General features: G+C 41.0%; 1 protein-coding gene across 1 annotated transcript; it reads right to left on the minus strand.

Annotated features, from left to right (window-relative positions):
• Positions 1–558: 558 nt before the first annotated feature.
• Positions 559–20,742, minus strand: LOC117360278 (NF-kappa-B-repressing factor-like). Its single transcript, XM_033943955.1, has 3 exons — positions 20,192–20,742; positions 11,424–11,548; positions 559–4,595 (listed from the first exon to the last, which is right to left on the minus strand). The coding sequence occupies exons 1-3, from the start codon at positions 20,416–20,418 to the stop codon at positions 2,449–2,451; spliced, it is 2,499 nt and encodes an 832-aa protein (XP_033799846.1). The 5' UTR covers positions 20,419–20,742; the 3' UTR covers positions 559–2,448.
• Between the last annotated feature and the right edge of the window lie 1,349 nt (positions 20,743–22,091).

The following is a 22,091-nucleotide window of genomic DNA, read 5'->3' on the forward strand; positions in this document are numbered from 1 at the left end:
AATGCTGTTCAGCACTGGAATTAACAAAATTGGAACAGTGTTTTAAATGAGAAATTTTTACCATCTATACCAGTGTCCTCAGCTCAGTCCTGGAGTACCCCCCTGCCAGTCAGGTTTTCAGGATATCCGCAATGAATATGCATAAACTTGATTTGCATTCACTGCCTCTAATATATGCAAATTTCTTTCATGCATCTTGAAAATTTGACTAGCAAGGGGGGGACTCCAGGACCAAGTTGAGAAACACTGATCTATACAAAAGAAAAGAGGAAGAGGAAAGTCAAGGAGAAAATTGCATGGGAAATGGAATACCAAAAGCAATACAAAAAAAGCAGGATTCCAATACATTCCATCTTACTTTGATTCACAAAGGGCAGTCACAAAAACACCTTTACCCTCAAGAAAATAATGTAGTTGAGCTGGTTCATAAAATATATGATTACTACACTGAAAGGTTATGAAACATTTACAAGGAAAATGTAATTAAAACTCAGCTCCAAGTGAGAAACCCACTTGACGATACTTCAAACATTTTTGCGTCCATCGTGAGACATCAGGAAATACTTAGGATTTTTTATTGAATTTGTAAACAAGCAAAGAAACAATACATCAGCTTTAGAAAGTAAGGCAACAACGATAGCTAACAAGAGAACAGCCTAATACAGTAACGACAGTAGGGTAATTAGGATGATAAAATTGACCATTTTGCATTAAATTTAGCTAAACAATTAGATGATTTTGTTTTTTAGCAATATAGGTGTTGCATATCAAAGTCTACCAGGTTTGATACTGTACTTTGGATAAGTCTTCCCAGGAAGCTAGGATTATTTTAAGAACAAATTAAATTAAAGTATTTTAACAGAGTACATTTGTGTTGGTTTATAAGAGCTATAAAAGGAATATAGCGTAAAATATATACATTAAAAAAAAATAAATGTTTTAAGGTTCCTGGATCAGTATGACAAAACTAACAGTTCTGAGATATAGAGGGGTTAATATAATGGATTTTAAAAGGGGTCTAGAAAGCTCTATGTGTAAGAAAAACCAGATTGTGTTACCTGAGGAGGTAAAACAGATATGAACTTCTCTCATTCCTTCTCCTGAAAGACAATCTAAGTCTGTTTCCCAACATTTCCTCAAGATAGTTAACCCCCTCCCACACACACACACTTTTATCAAGCCACGATAAGGTTTTTTTTTATTGCATGATAAATGTTAGATTTTTTGATACAGAGTATTAATTGGAGCCATCTATAAAATTGAATATCTGGCAAATTGCCGTAATTGATGACTTGAGATCTGCAAATGTTTTCCAAGAGAAGGAATGGGTCAAGGAACCAATATCCTGAATATTTATAAACTGCCATTCAGACCAAGAAATTTATTATTATTTTTTTTTTATCAATTAGCATTTGGGAATTATTCCAGATGCAATGGTAAAGAGACTCTGATCATGGCATTACTAATATATGATCCAGTTCTTTTTGAGTGTAAGTAATAATGGGATTAGCAGTATATTTTTTGGCAGAAGCAAATCAGGCATTCTAAATAATAATATAAGTTTTATAAGATTATATTCAATTTGTAGCCAGTTTTTTGAGGATTCAGAAGCAGGGATAGTGAGCCATAAAGCATCTTGATGTAAAAGAAAGGCTTTGTGATCTAACAGTATATCTGGAAAATCAATACTACCATAAAAAAAAAATTTTTTTTCCATTTGGACAAAGATATTTTAGGGGATTTACCAGCCCATAAAAATTTAAGCATTTGTTTTTCTAAAGAGGAATAAAATGAGAGAGGAAATAATAGGAAACATTCAACAAATATAACATTTTTGGGATTTCATCATTTTTAAAGCAGCCATTCTTCCCCTACATGAGATGAAAAGAGAAGTCCAAGAAAGGATAGCATTTTTAACTTTTACAATAAAAAAGAGTTATTTGACCAATTGTGAGAGATTACAATTGTAGAAATGTATAGTTTAATCTGCTGAATACTCCACTTTATTAAAGCTTCAGATTCACAGAACAGGTAAAATGCAAATCATAGCTGGAATCTGAAAGTATGCATCCATGGCAGCAAAACAAATCCATAAAAGTTCCAAAAAACGGAGCCAAACATTTATAAACTATATTTAGAATGGTATTCTTTAAATTCCCCACCCACATCTTCCAAAAGAATAGGTTATTTGGTCATTAAACACTACTGAATTATGAGACAAATGTTCTCACAGACACTTCCAGGAACTGTACTATGACTTCTGCACTATGCAAATGCAACTGGGCAAAAACATCAGTATATCTTTTAGCAAAGTGCTAGGAATGAAAGGACAAAATAAGTCTTTTTAGCATGGATGTACCCTGCAATATCTATGCAGCATTTATTTATCCATGGGGACATTAAGTTATCTTTCAGTTCACATACAGCAATAAAACCAAGACAAACATGTCAGAATGTCTCTGGCATAACAAGTTCATATTGTCCAACCTGGCCTTCCTGTTTCAGCTGGTCTATTAGGTCTTCTTTGCGTCTTTTCCTGCTTACTACCAAAAACCTGCTAAGGCCCTGCCCATGAGATTTACTCTTCAGGCCATACTTCTGGGCAATCTGGTGTATTTGCTTCCTCTCATCATTGTTAAGTTCCTTGGAAAATGTTAAGTCTTCCTGGTTGTAGGAGTAAGCATAATTTTTTATCATCTCCTCTATATCTCGCTTAGAAATCTGATTACCCTTTTCTTGATCAAGCCCAAGTCCTTCCCTTGAAAACTGTTCTTTAACACAGATAGGCTCTGCTATGCCTTCTCCCTCTTTGCCCAAACCCCCACCCGTCCAGCCCATTTTCCTCAGCAGCTGGTTTCCGATGTTGTCCTCCTTAATTCGCTGCCTATAAGATTCTTCTGCTGACCGTCCACTGATTTGACTTCTAGAAATTGCCTCATCGGTGGGGCTGCTTTTCTTCAGGTTATTGATTACAGTGGGCTGGGTTCTTTTGAGGACTTTCACTGCCTCCTCTGCAGCAATGTGCTTGACATTTTTCTTGACATCTACGGCTTCGGCGACAAACTGATTCTCCAGAAATACCTTGCATTTCCACTGCAAATCTGTCAGTCGCTCAAAGACATACTCCACTGTGATTTTATTGAACTGTGCTGTGTCATTCAAGGTACATACAGAGTTGGCGGAGTTTTCATAAACCACAATATCCTTCAACTCTTTTCTGTTAGAATTTGCAGATGAGCTGCCTGTGGCTTTACTTTGGGCTGTTTTGCAATTTGGGTTGTTAGACTGTATTTTCCGGAGCACTTTCACAGCCTCCTCAGCTGCCGCATGTTTACAGCTTTTTTTATTGCCATACCCTTCGGCCAGGCAATGGTCCTGCAAGAATACCCTGCAACGCCAAGCTAGTGAGGGCATTAAGTCGTGTTTGTATTCTATTACCATTTTGTTAATAGAAGAAGAATTGTTCAAAATGCCTATTGCATCATTGGCATTTTCAGTGAGAACAAAATTAGGCCACTGGTTTGTGTCTATAAGAGTTTTGCTGGGCTCAACAGCTTGATTTTCGCCTATGGAGTCCTTGCTGTTAAGTTGAAGATCTTCTGGCTGCTTTAGAGCTGGAGGGAACTCGTATGTGGGTACATCACAAGGACACACAACTATATCATCTTGGTAAGTGTGATTGAACTTTCGCTGTACAATCCTCACTTCCACTGGGTTCATTAATAACTTTACGGCCTGCTCTGCCGCTTGGCCTCTGGATCCATTTTTGCTGACAGAAAAACCTGTGGTTATATAAACATTTTGGCACCTCACTTCACAAGCATAACCATCTGCAGGAAAGTTCTTGTTTTTCGGGAGGTCAGCAGATGAAATTTCTTTTAAAGGAACATAAATATATTCAGGGTTTGTCTTACAAGCTTGAATGCTGCGTGTTAACACAAAGACATAGTTCACTTTATCAGGATTACTCTTACTCACCTTAGAGAGTATGTCTGTCACTTTTGCAGAGAGTTGGTTGATTAAAGCTTGCTTTCTTTGTACTGGGGTTAATGAATCTGCAAAATCACTTTGATAACTTTCTAACACACGGCCCACGCGGCCTTTTTTGCTCCTTTTCCTAATTCTTTTAAAACCAAAACCTTTCCTTCCTTGTTTGATTCCATCTGTCCACATGTTAAGCACAGTGGCTCGGAAGTTTTTCGAAAGAGATGAGCAATGGGATTCAAATTTTGCCGAGTAGCTCTGTTCCATTTTGGTCATGAAATTACCCGACTCATTTAAGTTCTTGCTTTGAAAATCAGAAGTGCTGGACAAAGAAAAGTCATAATCATAAATGAATGGCGTTCTCTCTTCCGGTCGAATGTGATTCTGCAAATTCCTTCCCTCTTTTTTGCTGCTGTCAAGTGCTATGTCTCCAGAACTTTCTGGCAGAGAACCCCCACAGAAATTCAAAGGCCCACTGTCTGAGCTTTCTTTTTTGGGGTCTGTAGCCAGTTTATCATCTTCCTTTGTTGTGCTTGCAACAAAATGGACAGGTTCAAAACGAGGTCTGGCACGAATTTGAACAGTAGCTTGCTTTTTAGAAGGCTCTTGACCTGTGGTATGAGTGAAAATCTTTTAATACACACATAATTAAAACGCTAATTTAATGCTTTTTAAAAATATACAATAATACATTTGTATTTAAGAATGCTAGTGCAATCAAAAACAATAATTGCTTTTCTTACATCTAAAATTCAGTGGCATGAATAAATTTACTAATGTACAGCCATATTGTTATCTTAGCTAAAATGTATTCATTCTTAATGTGATACTGTTCAAGTATCACTATTTTCTGATCTTTCAACTTGGCCTTCCTGTTTCAGCTGATCTATTAGGTCTTCTTTGCGTCTTTTCCTGCTTACTACCAAAAACCTGCTAAGGCCCTGCCCATAAGATTTACTCTTTAGGCCCTGTGACATGCACACACCCTTTTATTGGCATGCATTTGTTGTGAAAACACCAAAAAGCACAGTTACTTACCGTAATAGGTGTTATCCAGGGACAGCAGGCAGCTATTCTCACATATGGGTGACATCACCGACGGAGCCCGGATGCAGAAGCCTCGCAAGCAGACTAGAAGTTGCGAGTGCCTTCCCGCCCAGCGTAGGGCGCGTCTCCTCAGTTCAGATAGCTAGCAGAGAAGCCAACCAGGGAAGGTGGGTGGGTTGTGAGAATAGCTGCCTGATGTTTCTGGATAGCACCTGTTAGGTAAGTAACTGTGCTTTATCCCAAGACAAGCGGGCAGCCTATTCTCACATATGGGTGACCTCCAAGCTAACCAGAATGGATGGTGGGAATGTTGGCAATTTAGGAGAATAAATTTTGTAATATTGTTTGGCCAAACTGTCCATCCTGACTGGAGAAAGTATCCAGACAATAGTGAGACGTGAAAGTATGAACCGAGGACCAAGTAGCAGCTTTGCAAATTTCCTCAATGGGAGTAGATCTGAGAAAAGTTACGGAAGCTGCCATTGCTCTGACTTTATGGGCTGTGACTCTACTGTGGAGGGGTAATCCAGCCTGGGCATAGCAGAATGAGATACAAGCAGCCATCCAGTTGGAGATGGTACACTTAAGAGATAGGATGTCCCAACTTGTTTAGATCAAAGGAGACAAAAAGTTGAGGAGCAGTTCTATGTGGTTTGGTGCGTTCCAAATAGAAGGCCAAAGCACGTTTACAGTCAAGAGTATGAAGAGCTACTTCTCCAGGATGAGAATGAGGCTTCGGAAAGAGCACTGGAAGAACAAGAGATTGATTGAGATGAAATTCCGATACCACTTTAGAAAGGAATTTTGGATGAGTACAGAGGACCACCTTGTCATGATGAAACACCGTGAAAGGTGGATCAGCAACTAAAGCTTGCAGCTCATTGACTCGTCGAGCAGAAGTGAGGGCAATGAGAAACACCACTTTCCAAGTAAGATACTTCAGATGAGCCTTGTCAATTGGTTCAAATGGAGGCTTCATCAATTGAGCAAGAACAACATTGAGGTCCCAAACTACAGGAGGCGGTTTGAGAGGAGGTTTGAAATTGAAAAGTCCTTTCATGAATCTGGAAACCACAGGATGAGCAGAGAGGGGTTTCCCTTTGATAGGCTGCAATTGCACTGAGATGGACTCGGATCGATGCAAACTTGAGGCCAGAAGTCAATAAGTGCAAAAGATAATCCAAAACAGAGGATAAGGAGGTATGTTGGGGCTTCTTATCGTAAGAAAAACACCACGTAGAAAATCTAGTCCATTTTTGTTGATAGCATTGTCTAGTGGTAGGTTTCCTAGAAGCCTCTAAAATATCTGACAGGTTGAGAAAACTGCAGAGGAGTCATGTTGAGAGGTTCCAAGCTGTCAGGTGTAGAGACTGCAGGTTGGGATGAAGCAGAGATCCCCGACTCTGTGTAAGCAGAGATGGAAAAATTGGTAGAAAAGTATGGTTCCCTGCTGCTGAGTTGAAGTAGCAGGGAGTACCAAGGTTGTCTCGGCAACCAAGGAGCAATCAGAATCATGGTGGCATGATTGTTCTTTAACTTGACCAGAGTCTTGAGAAAGAGAGAGAATGCATAGAGGAAGAGATTCGTTCATTGCAGAAGAAAAGCATCTGCCTCGAGGCGATGAGGAGATTATATCCTGGAGCAGAACTAAGGCAGTTTGTAGTTGTGGGGAGCTACAAAGAGGTCTATCTGAGGCGTTCCCCACTGTGAAAAAATGTGACGAAGAGGTGAGGAATGGAGTGTCCATTCGTGAGGTTGCAGAAGACGACTCAAGTTGTCCGCCAAGCAATTCTTCTCCCCTTGGATGTAGACAGCTTTGAGGAAGGTGTTGTGGCGGATTGCCCAGTCCCAAACCTTCAGAGCTTCTTGACAAAGGGAGGCAGATCCCGTGCCTCCCTGTTTGTTGACATAATACATGGCGACTTGGTTGTCCGTTCGAATGAGGACTACCTGGTCGTGAAAAAGATGTTGAAAAGTGTTGAGAGTCTTGAGGATCGCTCTGAGTTCCAACAGATTGATATGACACTGACGATCCGTACTGGTCCAGTGACCTTGAGTACGGAGACCATCGAGATGAGCGCCCCAAGCGTAGGTCGAAGAATCTGTCATGAGGACCTTCTAATGGGAGGGGGGCATTTGAAAAAGCAAACCTCTGGAGAGATTGGAAGAGAGCATCCACCAACGGAGAGACTGCTTCAATGAAGGAATGACTGTTATGTGTCGAGAAAGTGGGTTGCAAACCTGCGTCCATTGAGATGCCAGGGTCCACTGAGGAATTCTGAGGTGAAGTCTGGCAAAAGGAGTTACGTGTACTGTGGAGGCCATGTGACCCAGAAGTTACTATCATGTGTCTTGCTGAGATGGAAGAACGGGAAGACACTGTACGACAGAGTTGAAGAAGCGCTTGCAGACGTAGTTGTGGAAGGAATGCTCTGAGTTGGATAGTATCCAGAACAGCTCCGATGAATTGTAGACTCTGTGAGGGCTGAAGCTGGGATTTGGGAAAGTTGATTTCGAATCCCAAACTTTGTAGGAATCAGGTAGTCCGTTGGGTCGCTACAATAACCCCTTGAGATGTGGAATCTTTGATGAGCCAGTCGTTGAGATAGGGAAATACCTGAAGACCATGGTTCCTCAGAGCTGCTGCTACAACCAGGCACTTGGTGAACACTCTGGAAGAGGAAGCCAGGCCGAAGGGTAGCACTCTGTATTGATAATGCAGATTCCCCACCCGAAATCTGAGAAATTGACGGGAGGCCGGATGAATGGGAATATGAGTGTAGGCCTCCTTGAGATCCAGATAGCATAACCAGTCGTTCTGCTCGAGAAGGGGATAAAGGGATGCCAAGGACAACATTCAAAATTTTACTTTGACCAAAAATTTGTTGAGAGCCCTGAGATCCAGAATGGGCCGCAGATCGCCTGTCTTCTTCGGAACAAGGAAGTAACAGGAGTAAAACCCTCTGTTCTGCTGTTCCAGAGGAACTGGTTCGATGGCATGGAGACGAAGCAGAGCTTGAGCTTCCTGAAGAAGAAGGGTGGTCTGGGAAGGATTGGAAGGATACTCTCTTGGAGGAAGGTCTGGTGGAACCTGAGTGAAATGAAGAGAGTTTCCTTCTCTGATGATGGTTAGTACCCAGAGGTCAGATGTAATTGTCATCCATTGGTGGTAAAAAAGATGGAGACGACCTCCTTTAGTGGGAAAAGAAGGCAGAGTCAGAACGGTGGAGGTTATGCTCTGTTTTAAACAGTCAAAAAGGCTGAGTAGCCTTAGGTGCAGCAGAAAGTTGAGGTTTTTGTTGCTTCCGAGGCTGCAGTTTCTTAAGAGGAGGGCGATTGTAAGGAGCCGTCCTCGGAACAAAATGCCGCTGATAGTTAGGAGCAGGGCATGTAGGTTTGGCAGGAGCTGGCTTTGGCTTAGGTTTGACAATAGAAGCAAAGGATTTTTCATGTTCAGACAATTTCTTGGTGGCTGCCGCGATAGATTCATCAAAGAGGTCATTGCCCGCACAAGGAAAATTAGCTATGCGATCCTGAAGATTAGGGTCCATGTCAATGGTACGAAGCCAGGCAAGGCGGCGCATGGCTACAGAGCAAGCAGCTGCCCGGGCAGACAATTCGAAGGCATCGTAAGATGACTGGAGGAGATGTAATCGGAGTTGTGATAAAGAAGCAAGAACTTCTTGAAATTCAAAGTGCTTTTGAGTATCCAAATAAGTCAAGAATTTTGGTAATAGAGTGATGAGGAACTCAAAATAAGTAATAATTGAAAATTATAATTGAGGACTTTAGAGGACATCATGGCATTTTGATAGATGCGACGTCCAAATTTGTCCATAGTTTTCCCTTCCAGGAGGAACGGTGGCGTAAGCCTTGGAAGGATGGGACCTCTTCAAGGAGGACTCGACAAGCAGGGATTGATGAGATAACTGTGAATTGTCAAACCCTTTGCGATGTAGTTTTATACCTAGAGTCCAATTTGCCTGGAACAACCGGTATGGTATAAGGGGTCTCCAGGCATCGACCAAAAGTCTGAGACAAAAGCTTGTGAAGAGGAAGCTTAAGTGGCTCTGCCGGAGGTTGAGGGAGATGCATGACTTCGAGGTACTCCTTAGAGTATTTGGAACCAGCATCTAATTGAAGATCCAAGTCAACAGCCATCTGACGAAGAAAAGATGAGAAAGATAGCTGATCTGCCAATGCTTTGCCTCGCGAAGGACTCGAGGACGTCGAGGCAGCCTGTGTCGAAGAAGAAGCTTCAGACGGAAAAAAGGCATCAAAAGAATATGGAGACTTGGACGAAGCAATCGAAACCGCTGCATCCTCGAGGTGCGGAAGTCGAGACCTCGAGCGAGGAGTCGGCGGTCTAGTCGAAGTAGGAGTAGATTGAGGCTTAGTTGCAGAGAGACGTTCTTTAGAAGAAGAACTATGCCGGGAAGTATGCCTCGATGAAGGCCTCGATCGTCGGTGAGAACAATGCTTAGAAGCATATCTCGAAGATCAAGGAGACTTTGCCTCGGAGACAGAAGCAGCCGATGCCACCAAAGAATGGATAGGACTGGAGGCTGTAGATCGAAGTTCCAGAGGCTTGATGGAGGAACCAATGCACTCCCAAAGACTCTGCTCCTTACTTCACGTGCTTAGATGCCAGATCAGACACTCGCAGAGACTCTGCTCCCTGCAAAGAGTGCGTAAGCTCCGACTGAGGCAAAGGAAACGGCTCAACCTCGCAGGAGTCTGCTGAATGCCCAGGCTGGATGAGAGGAAGAAGCTTCAGTCCCATATTAGTAAGGAACTGAATGAATTGCTTCTCCAACATGGTCTGGAAGGAAGCCGGCAAGGATGGATCCATGTCTGAAACCGGACCACCTGCTTTGGCTGGAGGTTCCACCGAGACAGTGTAAATGTGCTTCGACTTGGAAGTCTTAGGCACTTTAAGCACCACCGCTGGAACTTTCTACTGAACTATCTGACCTGAGGAAACAGGGGAATATACAGCAGATGTTGTCGAAGAGAGAGCCGCTGCAAACGACGAAGGTCCGATGAGGCTCAAGGTGGAAGCAGTAGAAGTCTTGGTCAAAGGTGAGGCTGAGGGCGCCTTCGATGTCGAGGGATCGGAGGAAGAATCTATCCAGAACAGCTTCTCCACCAAAAGATGACGATGTTTAAGGGCTCGAGGTTGAAGAGTAGCACAGCGCTCGTACGACTTTGGGTGATGTTTCGGCTAAAGGCACTTGAGGTACCGACGGTGTGGGTCCGTAAGGGAAATCGCACGCTGGCACTGGCTACATTTCTTGAAGTCCGTGACAGGCCAGGACATAGAAGGAAAAACAGCCGCCGCAAAATCAAAGGCCTTAGGCTGCGGCCAAGCAGCCTGCCCCGGCAGACGGACGGAAGATTGAAATTTTTATTATTTTTTTTAAACTAGAAATAAAAGAAATAAAGTAAGAACAGCGATTCGTGAAGAAAAAAATACAAACCGCGGTTCAGAGAAGGCACGAAGTAACAAAGTTAAATGCAGAGAGTCAAAGACGGACTTCTCGGCTCCGCGGAAAACTGAGAACACGCGCCCTACGCTGGGCGGGAAGGCACTCGCGCATGTGCGGTGCAGTCAACTCGAAACTTCTAGTTTCTACAAGCAAGTCTGCTTGTGAGGCTTCTGCATCCGGGCTCCATCGGTGACGTCACCCATATGTGAGAATAGGCTGCCTGCTTGTCCTGGGATAACACCAAGTATGTCCTTCTCCTTTAACATACTCACTATGCTTTTTAAATATATTTTTTGTGTTTTCACTAATTTTTCACCCCTTTTTTTTGATCTACATTTCACTGTAAACTGAACTTTTTCCCTAAAAACAGGGAAAAAGTGAAGTTTTCAGTAAAATGTGGGGAGTTACAACCCCCCACACCCCCCACAACGCGGCGCGATGTCTATTAAGTAAAGTGGGGGGGTTCCCCCCCACACCCCCCGTCGGAGCGCTAAAAACAGTAATTTAGAGCAGCACGGCGGTGTGCGCTGCGCTCAATTGTCTGGGCGCGCCTTTCTCCCGGCGCGCTTTTGACCTGACACCGTAGATGTGTGTGTGTGCATCCTATGCATGGTTTTTATATTTTACAATGCAGCTGTATCTCCATGCTGCTGTACAATTTTGTTAAATGGACAATATGCTCCACATGAGGAAAATGTTTTCTAAATTACCCTCACAAAGCAGCCAGTGTACACAGAAAGTATTGCACATACTTTTTGAGAACACCCAGAAAACCTGACTGGCTCAATGATTCCCTAAACCAAGAATGAGAATTACTGCTGTAGAATCACATAGCATTCCTGCACGATGGGCCAGAACAATTTGCACAAAAATGAGAAAGATATAAAGCAGATCTGTATTCACCAGTATCTGTTGGGCTCTGCCGTTTTGTCCCCTTAGCACCAGGTACTAGTTCGTAAGAGGGCATCTCACCAATATCAATTCCTTCCGCCATCTGCAGAATGTTTTGCATAAGCTGCTCACCATACCTGTTTTGAAAGTAATCAAATACAATATTGGAACCAATAAATTTTTAAGCCATTATAAAGTCACTTGTTTAGTTTATGCCTCATTGGTTTGTGTTTAACAAATGCTTTAAGAAGAATAAAAGCAAACAGTCTAATACTGCTATGATAACCTCCTATAAAGTACATTGGAAATGTTACAACTACAGCTGTGCCTTATGCAAGCATATTTTAGCATACAGCATCTTGCAAATGTGTTCCCACTCTTTTGATGGAGCAATACCTTACAAGTGCCTTAACAAGGCTCAGTCACAGGAATCGAGCCAATTCAAGACTTTTAGATGAAGACATTAAGGGGCCGATTCTATAAACATGCATCCCAGGGACCACCACATAACAACAACCAACCAGGTCAGATTTTAGAGAGATGACAGACAACAGTTTACACTCCTATATATCAGTGGTCTTTATTACAGTAAGACTTAATGGGGTCCAAATGTACTGGTAGAATTGTGTTTCTCAGCTATTACACTTTCAAATTTGGTAGTGATACAAACGGTGTTCCACCATACAATATATTCCACTTTCAATAAATCTTTCCAGCAGTATAAGATATTCTTAATAGCCAGAAACAGTAAAATGTTGAGCAGACGGATGTTATACTCAGACAAAGGATGTAGGAGACCTTGATGACTCAGTATAATGATCTTAAGATGTAAAGGATCTTGTATATTTAAGATGGATGAAATAGTGTTCCAAACCTTATCCCAATATATAGAGAGGTGACAGCAATGATGTATCATGTGGGATAATGTTCCTTTCAGCTTTCTCACAAGACCAACAAAGGCTAGAAGTGTCCTTTGAGAATTTAGCTAATTTTTTTGGTGTCCAATGAGTTCTATGTAGAAGGAAATATGTGGACTGCAATACCGCAGCTGATCGAATAGATTTAAACATTTGGGTCCAGACCTTTTGCCAAATATCATCATCTATCTCTATTTCTAGCTCAGGATGCCATGCACTCATCAGTTGACATATAGGAGTAGAAGAAGTCTGTTTTAGTATTGCATACCATTTAGAAGCAGTGCCCTTTTGAGCGTTAAGCAATTTAGATTATGAAAGAAGATCCAGTATAGCTTTCATTGTTGGGTCTTGGTAGTTCACATGTATACTGTGTCGCAATTGAAGCCATTTGTAGTGTTGGTTGGCTGGAAGACCATATGTGTCTTGTAGTTCCTCAAGTCATCCATTTGCAGTGTTTCATCAAATCTCGCAGCATCCAGATTCCACATTTTTGCCACTGCACCCATCTAAGACAACATCTTGAATTGTTATTTTGTTATTATGCCATACATAGACACTGGAAGAGTCTGACCATTTGTTTTTCATCAAATTATCGAAATGTTTGAGGACTGTCGCCGTGGATCGGTAAATAGCGTCAGTATTCAGCTATATAGAGATTAATAAATTAAGGGCAAGTTTAGCAGTGCCAAACTTACTTTTTTCTAGAGTTAACCATGTCGGGGAATCCATTAATTCTTGATTTAGCAACTAAAGTGACCCTTGCCTCATTAAAAAGGGTTGGTGGTAATTAAAGAAATCCGGAAAATTAACTCCTCCTGATGGTTTGTCATTTTTCAATTTTTGCAATGCAATTCGAGGTTGATGATTATTCCACAGAAATTTTCTTAGAGCCTTAGATAGGTTTTTTATGTAGAAGAAAAGGAATCATGCTTAGGATGCAATTTATCTTTGGTAGAATCATCATTTTGATGGTAGCTAAGCAGCTCCACCAAGTGAACTTGAGAGGAGACCATCTATGTGACAAATCCTTTATCTTAGATAAAATAAGATCCGTATTTAATTGTTCTGTCTCTTCTAAGGTTGGTCCGATAAAAAGGCCCAAATATTTTAATTTGCTGGAATTCCAGATGAAGCCAAAGGAGTCCATAACATGTTTATCTTCAGTACAGTTTATAGGCAATATTTCGGACTTAGTTGATTCATACTATATTGAATTAATGCTATACTGAATATTTATATTTTATCTTCTTATTTTGTATAGACTTAACATTTTATGTATGTAACCCCTTGTGAACCGTTTTGGATAAAAATGGTATAGAAATTTTAAAAATAAATAGTTTGTAACCCGATACTTTTGCATATCAATTTATCACTTGCATAAGTTATAATATGGAATTTGGTGTGATATAAAGTAAAATATCATCTGCATAAGCAGATAGCTTGATTTCCCCTTCTCCATATTTGAAACTATGACTATCAGGAGACTCTCTAATTGTTTCCAGTAAGGGTTCTACTTACGGAAAATCTTAACCTCCTTGGAAAATAGTACTAGAGTGGTGTCCACTTCTTTACTTATTAGATTTGATGCTGAAAAGGTGTTTGGCAGGGTTCGTTGGGATTATTTGCTACTCTGTCTAAACATGGCTTCGAGAGTCATTTTGTTTCGGCTATTAGAGCGCTCTATGCCACTCTGCAGGCGACTTTGTAGGTGAACAATTGTAGATCTTCTCCTTTTGAAATTCACTGGGCCACAAGGCAAGGATGCCCTCTCTCACCGTTGTTGTTCGTGTCAAGTCTTTTTAGTGAATGCATAATAAACATTAACCTTGTACTGGAATCAAAGTGCCTCCCCCCCATTTTTTTGTTTGCCTTGTTTTCTCTTTGGGGGCTTTTCTTCTTCTCTCTCTTTGTTTTTGCACTTCACTAGTTACCTTTCTCTACTGCAAAAATTAATCATTTAATCCTACTTATTTTACCTTAACCAGTTACTAATCCACAATAACACAGTGCGGCTCCTAAGTGCGTCCTGTGCCTGAACCGGAAGCCTTCTCTTTGACATCGCAACGTCAGAGGGAAGGCTTCTAGATGAGGTGTGGGACGTGCAAGGAGCCGCTGCATGCACCTTTGTGCGCTGCATCAGTGAGGAAGAGGGAGCAGGCCTGAAGATAACACTGGGGGCGGCATAAAATGGCCAGGCAGAAGCAAGTCAGAAGGTAAAGCATAGCATAGAGGGAGGGAGACAACAAAGGTAGGGGGGAAATGATTTTATTTTTTAATTTAGTGATTGAATTATGTCAATTTTGAGAATTTACATCTTCTGTCAGTGTGCTTTGTGTAGTTTAATTTTGTGGTTAACCATTATGCTTTGTTAATAAGATTATATTGTGTGTATCTATGAAAATGAATGGAACAAATAGTGTTACAATTAGTACTATTATGGGGGGCGTGCTCTGGGGGTGGAGATTGGGTAGAGATGGGCAGGGTCTGGCCCACGACTTAACCCAGTGTTTTTCAACCTCAGGTCCACAAAATAATTATTTTAATTCTACCGGTCCACAGGTGTAAAAAGGTTGAAGAGCACTGCTCTAGAGTAGCTAACAAAGATAATCCACTCCTGGCTGTATCCTCACTGCTGGGGATATCAACCCCAATCCTGGCCCTCCTAGCCAACTCGCAACCTATTCTGGCAGATCAATCTGCAACATCTTCATTCTTATTTCTGTTCCTCTCCTCTCCCCTCCTTCTCTACCTTTCTCATGTGCCCTCTGGAATGTCTGTTCCATCTCTAACAAGATTGCTTATGTCCATGACCTCTTTATCTTTCATTCTTTCCACCTGCTTGCACTAATTGAAACCTGGCTCTGCCTTGAAGACTCTGTTTCTGTCACTGCCCTGTGTCATGAAAGTTACTTCTCCCATATGCTTTGCCCAGTTGGCCATGGAGGCTGAGTTGGGCTGTTACTCTCCCCCTTCAACCCATTCTTCTACCCCAGTCTCACTGCTTCTTCTCCTTTAAGGTCCACTTAGTCTGCCTTTTTACCCCCCCTACCCTTACCTTGATGCATCACATGCCTGGAACAACCTGCCTGGTTCACTACATCAGGCTCCACCTCTGGCGGTATTCAAATCCAGATTGAAAGCCCACTTATTTGAAGTCGAGTTTATTTCTTATCCCTACCAATGCATCTGTCCATCATCCTCTACCACCTCTTCAGCCTGTTCTAATTCCCTTCATGAGCACTAAGTTCAGACTCTCCTTTCTCCTATGTGTGTGTGTCATAATTAGATTGTAAGCTCTTCTAAGAAAAAGGACCATTTAAACTAAATAATTTATGGAGCATATATGATTGGGCAGACTGGATGGACCACGCGGGTCTTTATCTGCTGTCATTTACTATGTTACTATGTATGTTATGTTTTTTTCTGAGCAGGGACCCTCTCTCTGTGTGTACAATGTGCAGTGTCTGGTAGTGCTATAGAAATAATAAATTGTTTGCATTGCTCACAGTCGCTTCTGTTATGCACCTGCTTATCCTGTTTGTTCCTCTGGTTGACCTTAATAAAAATGATTTAAAAAAAAAAAAAATAATAATAAATTGTTGTTGTTGTTGTACAGCCTAGCTTTTCTTAGTTAGATGCCATCTACTTGTGCTCAAGTCCTAGCGACTTGATGAATTACAGATCTAAAAAGAGATCAATTTTGTGCTAAGTCTGGTAAGGTCCTCCAGGGTCATCCCCATGGTTGTTTTCAATATGTCCAGCCATCTGATTACAGGTAGCCCTCTTCGCCTGGTTCCTTCGATCTTCCCAAGCATAATGTCCCTTCTCCAATGACCTCTCTCTTCTGACAGTGTGACCAAAATAAGATAGTTGTAACTTCATCATATGGGCTTGGAGTGACATAACCAGTTTGATCTCTTCTAGAATTGATTTGTTAGTTCTTCTGGTGGTCCACGGCATGCATAAAATCCTTCTTCAGCACCAAAGCTCAAATGAGTCAATCTTCTTTCTGTCGTGTCCAGTTTTCGCATCTGTAATTGACCACTGAGAAAGAGAGTGCGTGGACAAGTCTGATCTTTGTTTGGAGTGTTATTTTCTTGCCTTTGAATACTTTGTCAAGAGTCTTCATTGAAGAGTGACCCAGTGCTATTCTGTGGAGTATTTTTTCTGCTAGTTACTTCTTTGTTTACAAAATAACCCAGGAAATAGAATAGTAGTTGTTAAGGTTTTCAATTGCCTTCAGGCTCAAAATCTTCATAATTTTCCGTGTTTATAATCTTTGTCTTGTCTATGTTCAGTTCTAATTCCATGTTATGACTTTCGGCTTTGATTTTTCTCAGTAGATATAGCATGTCTTCTTTGCTGCTGGTGGTGAGTGTTGGATCATCTGCATAGTGCAGGTTGTTTATATTTCAGGCACCAACTTTGAAACCAACGCTCTAGTCTTCCAAATTTGCTTTTCTGAAGATAACTTCGCCATAAAGATTGAACAGGTAAGGTGAGAAGATTCATCCTTACCCGACGCCATGTTTTATTGGAAACCAATCAGTGTTGCCACATTCTGTTCTCACTGCAACTTCTAGATTTTTATAGAGGCTCTTTATCAGCTGAGTAATGGATATTCTTATTTGTGCTAGAGTTCGCCATAGTTTCTCATGATCCACAGTCAAAATCTTTGCAGTAGTCAATGAAGCAAAAGTACAGGGGCTTTAGTACTCTTTGTTCTTCTCCAATATCCATCTAACATTTGCAATAATGTCTCCTGTTCCTCAACCTTTTCTGAAACCAGCCTGAACTTCGGGTAGTTCTTGCTCAACTTATGACTGTAGCTTTCACTGTATTATTTTCAGCAATATTTTGTTAACATGTGGAATTAATGCAATTGTTCTGCAGTTGTTATAGTACTTGGCATCATCTTTCTTCAGTATAGGTATGAACAATGACCTTCTCCAATCGGATGGCCATGGTTTTTCCTTCCAAATCTGCCGACAATCGAGTGAGGGCCATGATAGCACCTTCTGAGCCTTTGATTAATTCAATCAGAATACCATCAATACCAGCTTTAATTTCTGCTATGACTTCTTTTAAAATATCTCCTTCTTCAGTGTCAGTTTCCTGTTCAATTTCCCCAATTTTATCCTCATTGCCTTTTTGTATAGATTTTCCGTATTTTCTTTCCATCTCTTTATAATGCTTTCTGGATCATTCAATATAATTCCATTGGTATCTTTAAGCATCCACGATCAAGGTTGGAATTTCTGCTGCAATCTCTTAACCTCCTGATACACTAATCTGTTTTTTCCATTTAAATATTCCAATTCAATTTTCTGACAAATATTCTTTAGATATTATTCTTTGTCTTTCTAAAACTTGACATTGAAACACACTGTTCATTTGTCATACTTTTTCTCTTATCACCAGAAAGTTTTGCTTATCTTCTTTGTTCTACCACTTTTCTGGTTTCTTCAGAGATCTCAGGTGATTTCTTGGTTTTCTTTCTCTTCTGGAGTGTTTGTTTTTTAGGGTTGTTTTTTTTAGCTTCATCACTAATTACGGTTTTGATGTATCAATGACAGGCAAATCTGTTGTCTAGTTTTATCCAATAGTCTGATGGAATATTTTCAAAGTCATATTTTGGGAGGTCGCTAATGATCTTCTTGTGAAGCTTTACTTTGATCTTGCATGTCAAAAGCTCGTGGTTGCTTGGAAGCAATAAATAAAAAAGAACTCCATTATTAAATAGGATAGACCTGACCCATACAAACAGAAAACATACTAAGAAACATTCACTTTAAAAAAAAACAAACCCTCCATTGTTGAGCAGGATAAATCTAACCTTACAAACAACCATACCAAAAAGTATTCACTCCTAAAAATCATAAAAATACCACTGAGCTTTAAAGTTTCACCAGACTGCTGACTGAAGATCTAGAACATTTAGAATATGTGAGTAATATTGGATTGATTTAAGTCTTGCTTGAATGCTTCTTTGAAAAAAATGTTTTTTAACATAAATTTTGAAAGATTTTAAATTTGCTTCTAATCTCAACTCTCATGCCATCTGTCATTGCAGCATATACTTGATCAAGGTTACATTGATTGACTTCCCCTGTAGGCGGATTGACATGACTATAACCGAACACATTGTAATTTAGTACCGTCTTTGAAAGCTTATTGTTGAGAATTGATGCCAAGCTATTTATCCTGTGTGTTTCACGAACAGAGTAGTAGATCCAGTGCTCATTTGATTGAAAATGGCCCTGTCCATTTAAGTTCACAGATTCCTATCAAATCAATTTAGTTTTTTTCCGTTTGATCTTTAACAATTTCCAATTTTCCTTAGTTTATGCTTCGTATGTTCCATGTTCCTATGTTAACCATATCTTTACAACTTCTAATCAGCAACATCAGTATCAGGATATCCTGGCGGCTTTGATTCATCAGCTCCACAAACACTGGGCATACTCTGGGTGACGATCAGCTCTTTCCTAGTAGCATAGCGAGTGCCTTCCGATTTAGGGGACCATCTTCCAGCACTATACATCGATTCTTTATGTCTCATCATTAAAGTTTTCTTGGCAGATTACAGAAGGAGATGGCTGGGCCTTTCTTCTGCGCAGTATAAATTCAATGTCGCATCAAATGCAATCCTCCATCTCCAACACCGCCTATCTGCTGCTGCCAAAATGGGTGGTAGATACATTGTTAGTCTGGCATCTCCACTGAAACCTGTCAACCTTGGGAGACCCTGCTGGTAGTGAAACTACCGACAGCATAGCTTTCAGCTTCTCAGATGTGCACAAGCTGCAGTGGCACAGCAAGCCCATGAACCATCTTAGGAAATACAATTAGCTAAACCCACTACTGACTCAATTAGCTAAACCCACTACTGACTCAACCCTGTCAAACGAATCTGGATCCAGTTTGGATATAACCAGGGCCAGCTTAGCTATTGAATCATGTGAGGCTTACGATCATGGTGCCAAAATATCCAGTCTCTGACCTCACCTGGTTTACAGGTTAAGTCTTTCCACCCCCTCCTCCCCTTCATTCTTTCCTCTCCCCACACTAGCACTGCTCCCACACCTTTTTCATCCCCCCCCCCAGTCACCAGCAGCATCACAAGCTGCCTTTGGCTAGCCCCTGGACCTTCCTTCTGCTTCCCATCGTAATTCACATAACTAAAGTATTTACACCGTTTCATAAAAATCTAAAAACATATTGATGTTTTTTTAAAAGAAACTAATAATAGAAGTCACCTGAAATAAAGACAATGTTAACGGCCAGCTGCTATCTTTGATATATGACCTCAGACTTTAAGCACAATTTGAAAACTATGGTACGAGCAGCATATATAATTCTTTACAGCATATACTGTACAATTCTTTGTAACATGTTTAACTCTATATAGATTTCTATGTAACAATATGATGCTTGTAACCTGCCTAGAACTCTAATTAATAAGGATGCAGCAGGACATATGATTCCACATAACATCCCACCCAAAGGAATTTGGTATATCAGAAGAGACAGGGGTTGGCTGAGGGCAGACAGTCATGATGCTGCTGCTGCTGTTGACCAACTTAAACTTTACTGGACCACAAGGGAATTAGATAACTTGAGGGCTGGGAAGGGGGAAGAGAGAGATGCCGAACCTATATGGGGAGGGGGGAGAGAGACTAGGTAATGCAATAAGGTGAGGGGGAGCAGCCAAGGCAAGTTAACTGAAGGTACCACAGGTACTTGAGCTCAAATCGAGTTACAGTCAGGTAGAGAAGGCACTTTTCCTTTCCCGGAGACCCTACAATCTAAGCTCGTACCTCCCCCAACGATAGGTTTCCTCGATTCTCTCGCTTCTCTTACCGGCAGCCCATGAAGACGTGATTGCTCCAAACCATGGAGAGGGCGAGTAGTTGGTCCCGCTTCCAGCCGGGGTAATTCGGCAGATGACGGGCGATAAACTGCTTTCGCGCCCTCCACTGCTTGTCGCTCTCCTGGTACTGCCGACACTGCTCCAGAGAGTCGAGCGGCGGGGGCCGAGGCCGGGGCTCGTTCTTCTGCAGCCGGCGCCACAGCGCATCGAACTCCATCTTTACGGCCGCTGCCAAAGGCGGGCGGACGGAGTACCGCGAGGGCCGCCGGAACCGGAAGCGCTGTGGCGTCGGCTTTTGGGGAATGACATTCCACACACGAATGGAAGTATTTCCCCGATGTACAAAGACAGCAGCCGCCGAAGGACAACGAACGGGATGATGCCGGCTAATTCTTACATGGTTCTGTGCAATTTTTAATTTTTTTTAAAAAAATGTCATTCTAATAAAGCGGAGTCGTTTTGCCTGAGTGGTTCTTCCATGTCTAGGTACCATTCAGACGCTGCAATCAAATCTTGCAGGTGCCGGTTCGCTTTTATTTGACAGGCTTTTCGCCACAAGGAAGCATCGCCATCGGCCGTCGCTCGTCTTAAAGGGGAACGGATCTTCGCAACGTTTCCTGCTTACCTCCCAAAAAAAACCTTCTAATAATAATAATAATTTATTTATATGCCGCCATACCGGGGAGGTTCTAAGCGGCTCACAGCATGAGAAAAACTATACATACATACATTTTCAATAAAAATCACAATAAAAATTCAATAAAAGGCAATACATACATTTCAATAATCAGTATGCAAGCACTCAACTGAATTACCCCGCTGTACCAACTGTTCTCTTTATAGCAGTGGTCTCAAACTCAAACCCTTTGCAGGGCCACATTTTGGGTTTCTAGGTACTTGGAGGGCCTCAGAAAAAAATAGTTAATGTCTTATTAAAGAAATGACAATTTTGCATGACATAAAACTCTTTATAGTTTATAAATCTTTCCTTTTGGCTAAGTCTTAATAATAATATTGTAATTTATAGCTTAAGAGACATATGATCAAGAACCTGCCTTATTTTACTTTTGTGATTATGATAAACATACCGAGGGCCTCAAAATAGTACCTGGTGGGCCGCATGTTTGAGACCACTGCTTTAAAGTGTTCATTCTCACAGATTTGTTAAACTAGTTTCTCATGCTTTAATATATGTTATTAAACAAAATTTCAATAAAGATTTTGGGATCTTTAAAGTGTTCATTCTCTATTATGTCAAAGCTGTCCGATACACCCTTTGAAATGCCTTTTTATTTTCCAAATATTTATTAAATTTTAAGTAGTCACTTTACAAAAGATTTTTTAAACTGAGATACCAATGAACATATATATACACGCTTGCATATAATAAAGTACAAAACAAAGAAAAATTGTTCCTGAGTCATTAAAAATAATTGTCTGTTGATTTCCATTTTTAATGGAGAGCAATTTGAGAAATTATAAAATAAGTTATCTTCATATTTTTTATAAAGTAGAACCCAATTCCACCAATGTATAAGGTTAAATCAGAATTTTCTATCCAGTTAATAATTAGTTTTAAAACACAGAAACATGATGGCAGATAAAGGCCAAATGGCCCATCTACTCTGCCCATTCACAGTAACCAATATCTCTTTCTGTCTCCTAGAGATCCCACGTGCCTATCCCAGGCCCTCTTGAATTCAGACACAGTCTCTGTTTCCACCACCTCTTCCAGGAGGCTATTCCACACATCTACCACACTTTCTGTAAAAAAGTATTTTCTTAGATTACTCCGGAGCCTATCACCTCTTAACTTCATCCTATGCTCTCTCATTGCAGAGTTTCCTTTCAAATGAAAGAGACTCAACTCATGCACATTTATATTATGTA

The sequence above is a fragment of the Geotrypetes seraphini genome, chromosome 5 (assembly GCF_902459505.1).
Source record: "Geotrypetes seraphini chromosome 5, aGeoSer1.1, whole genome shotgun sequence".
NCBI lineage: Eukaryota > Metazoa > Chordata > Amphibia > Gymnophiona > Dermophiidae > Geotrypetes > Geotrypetes seraphini.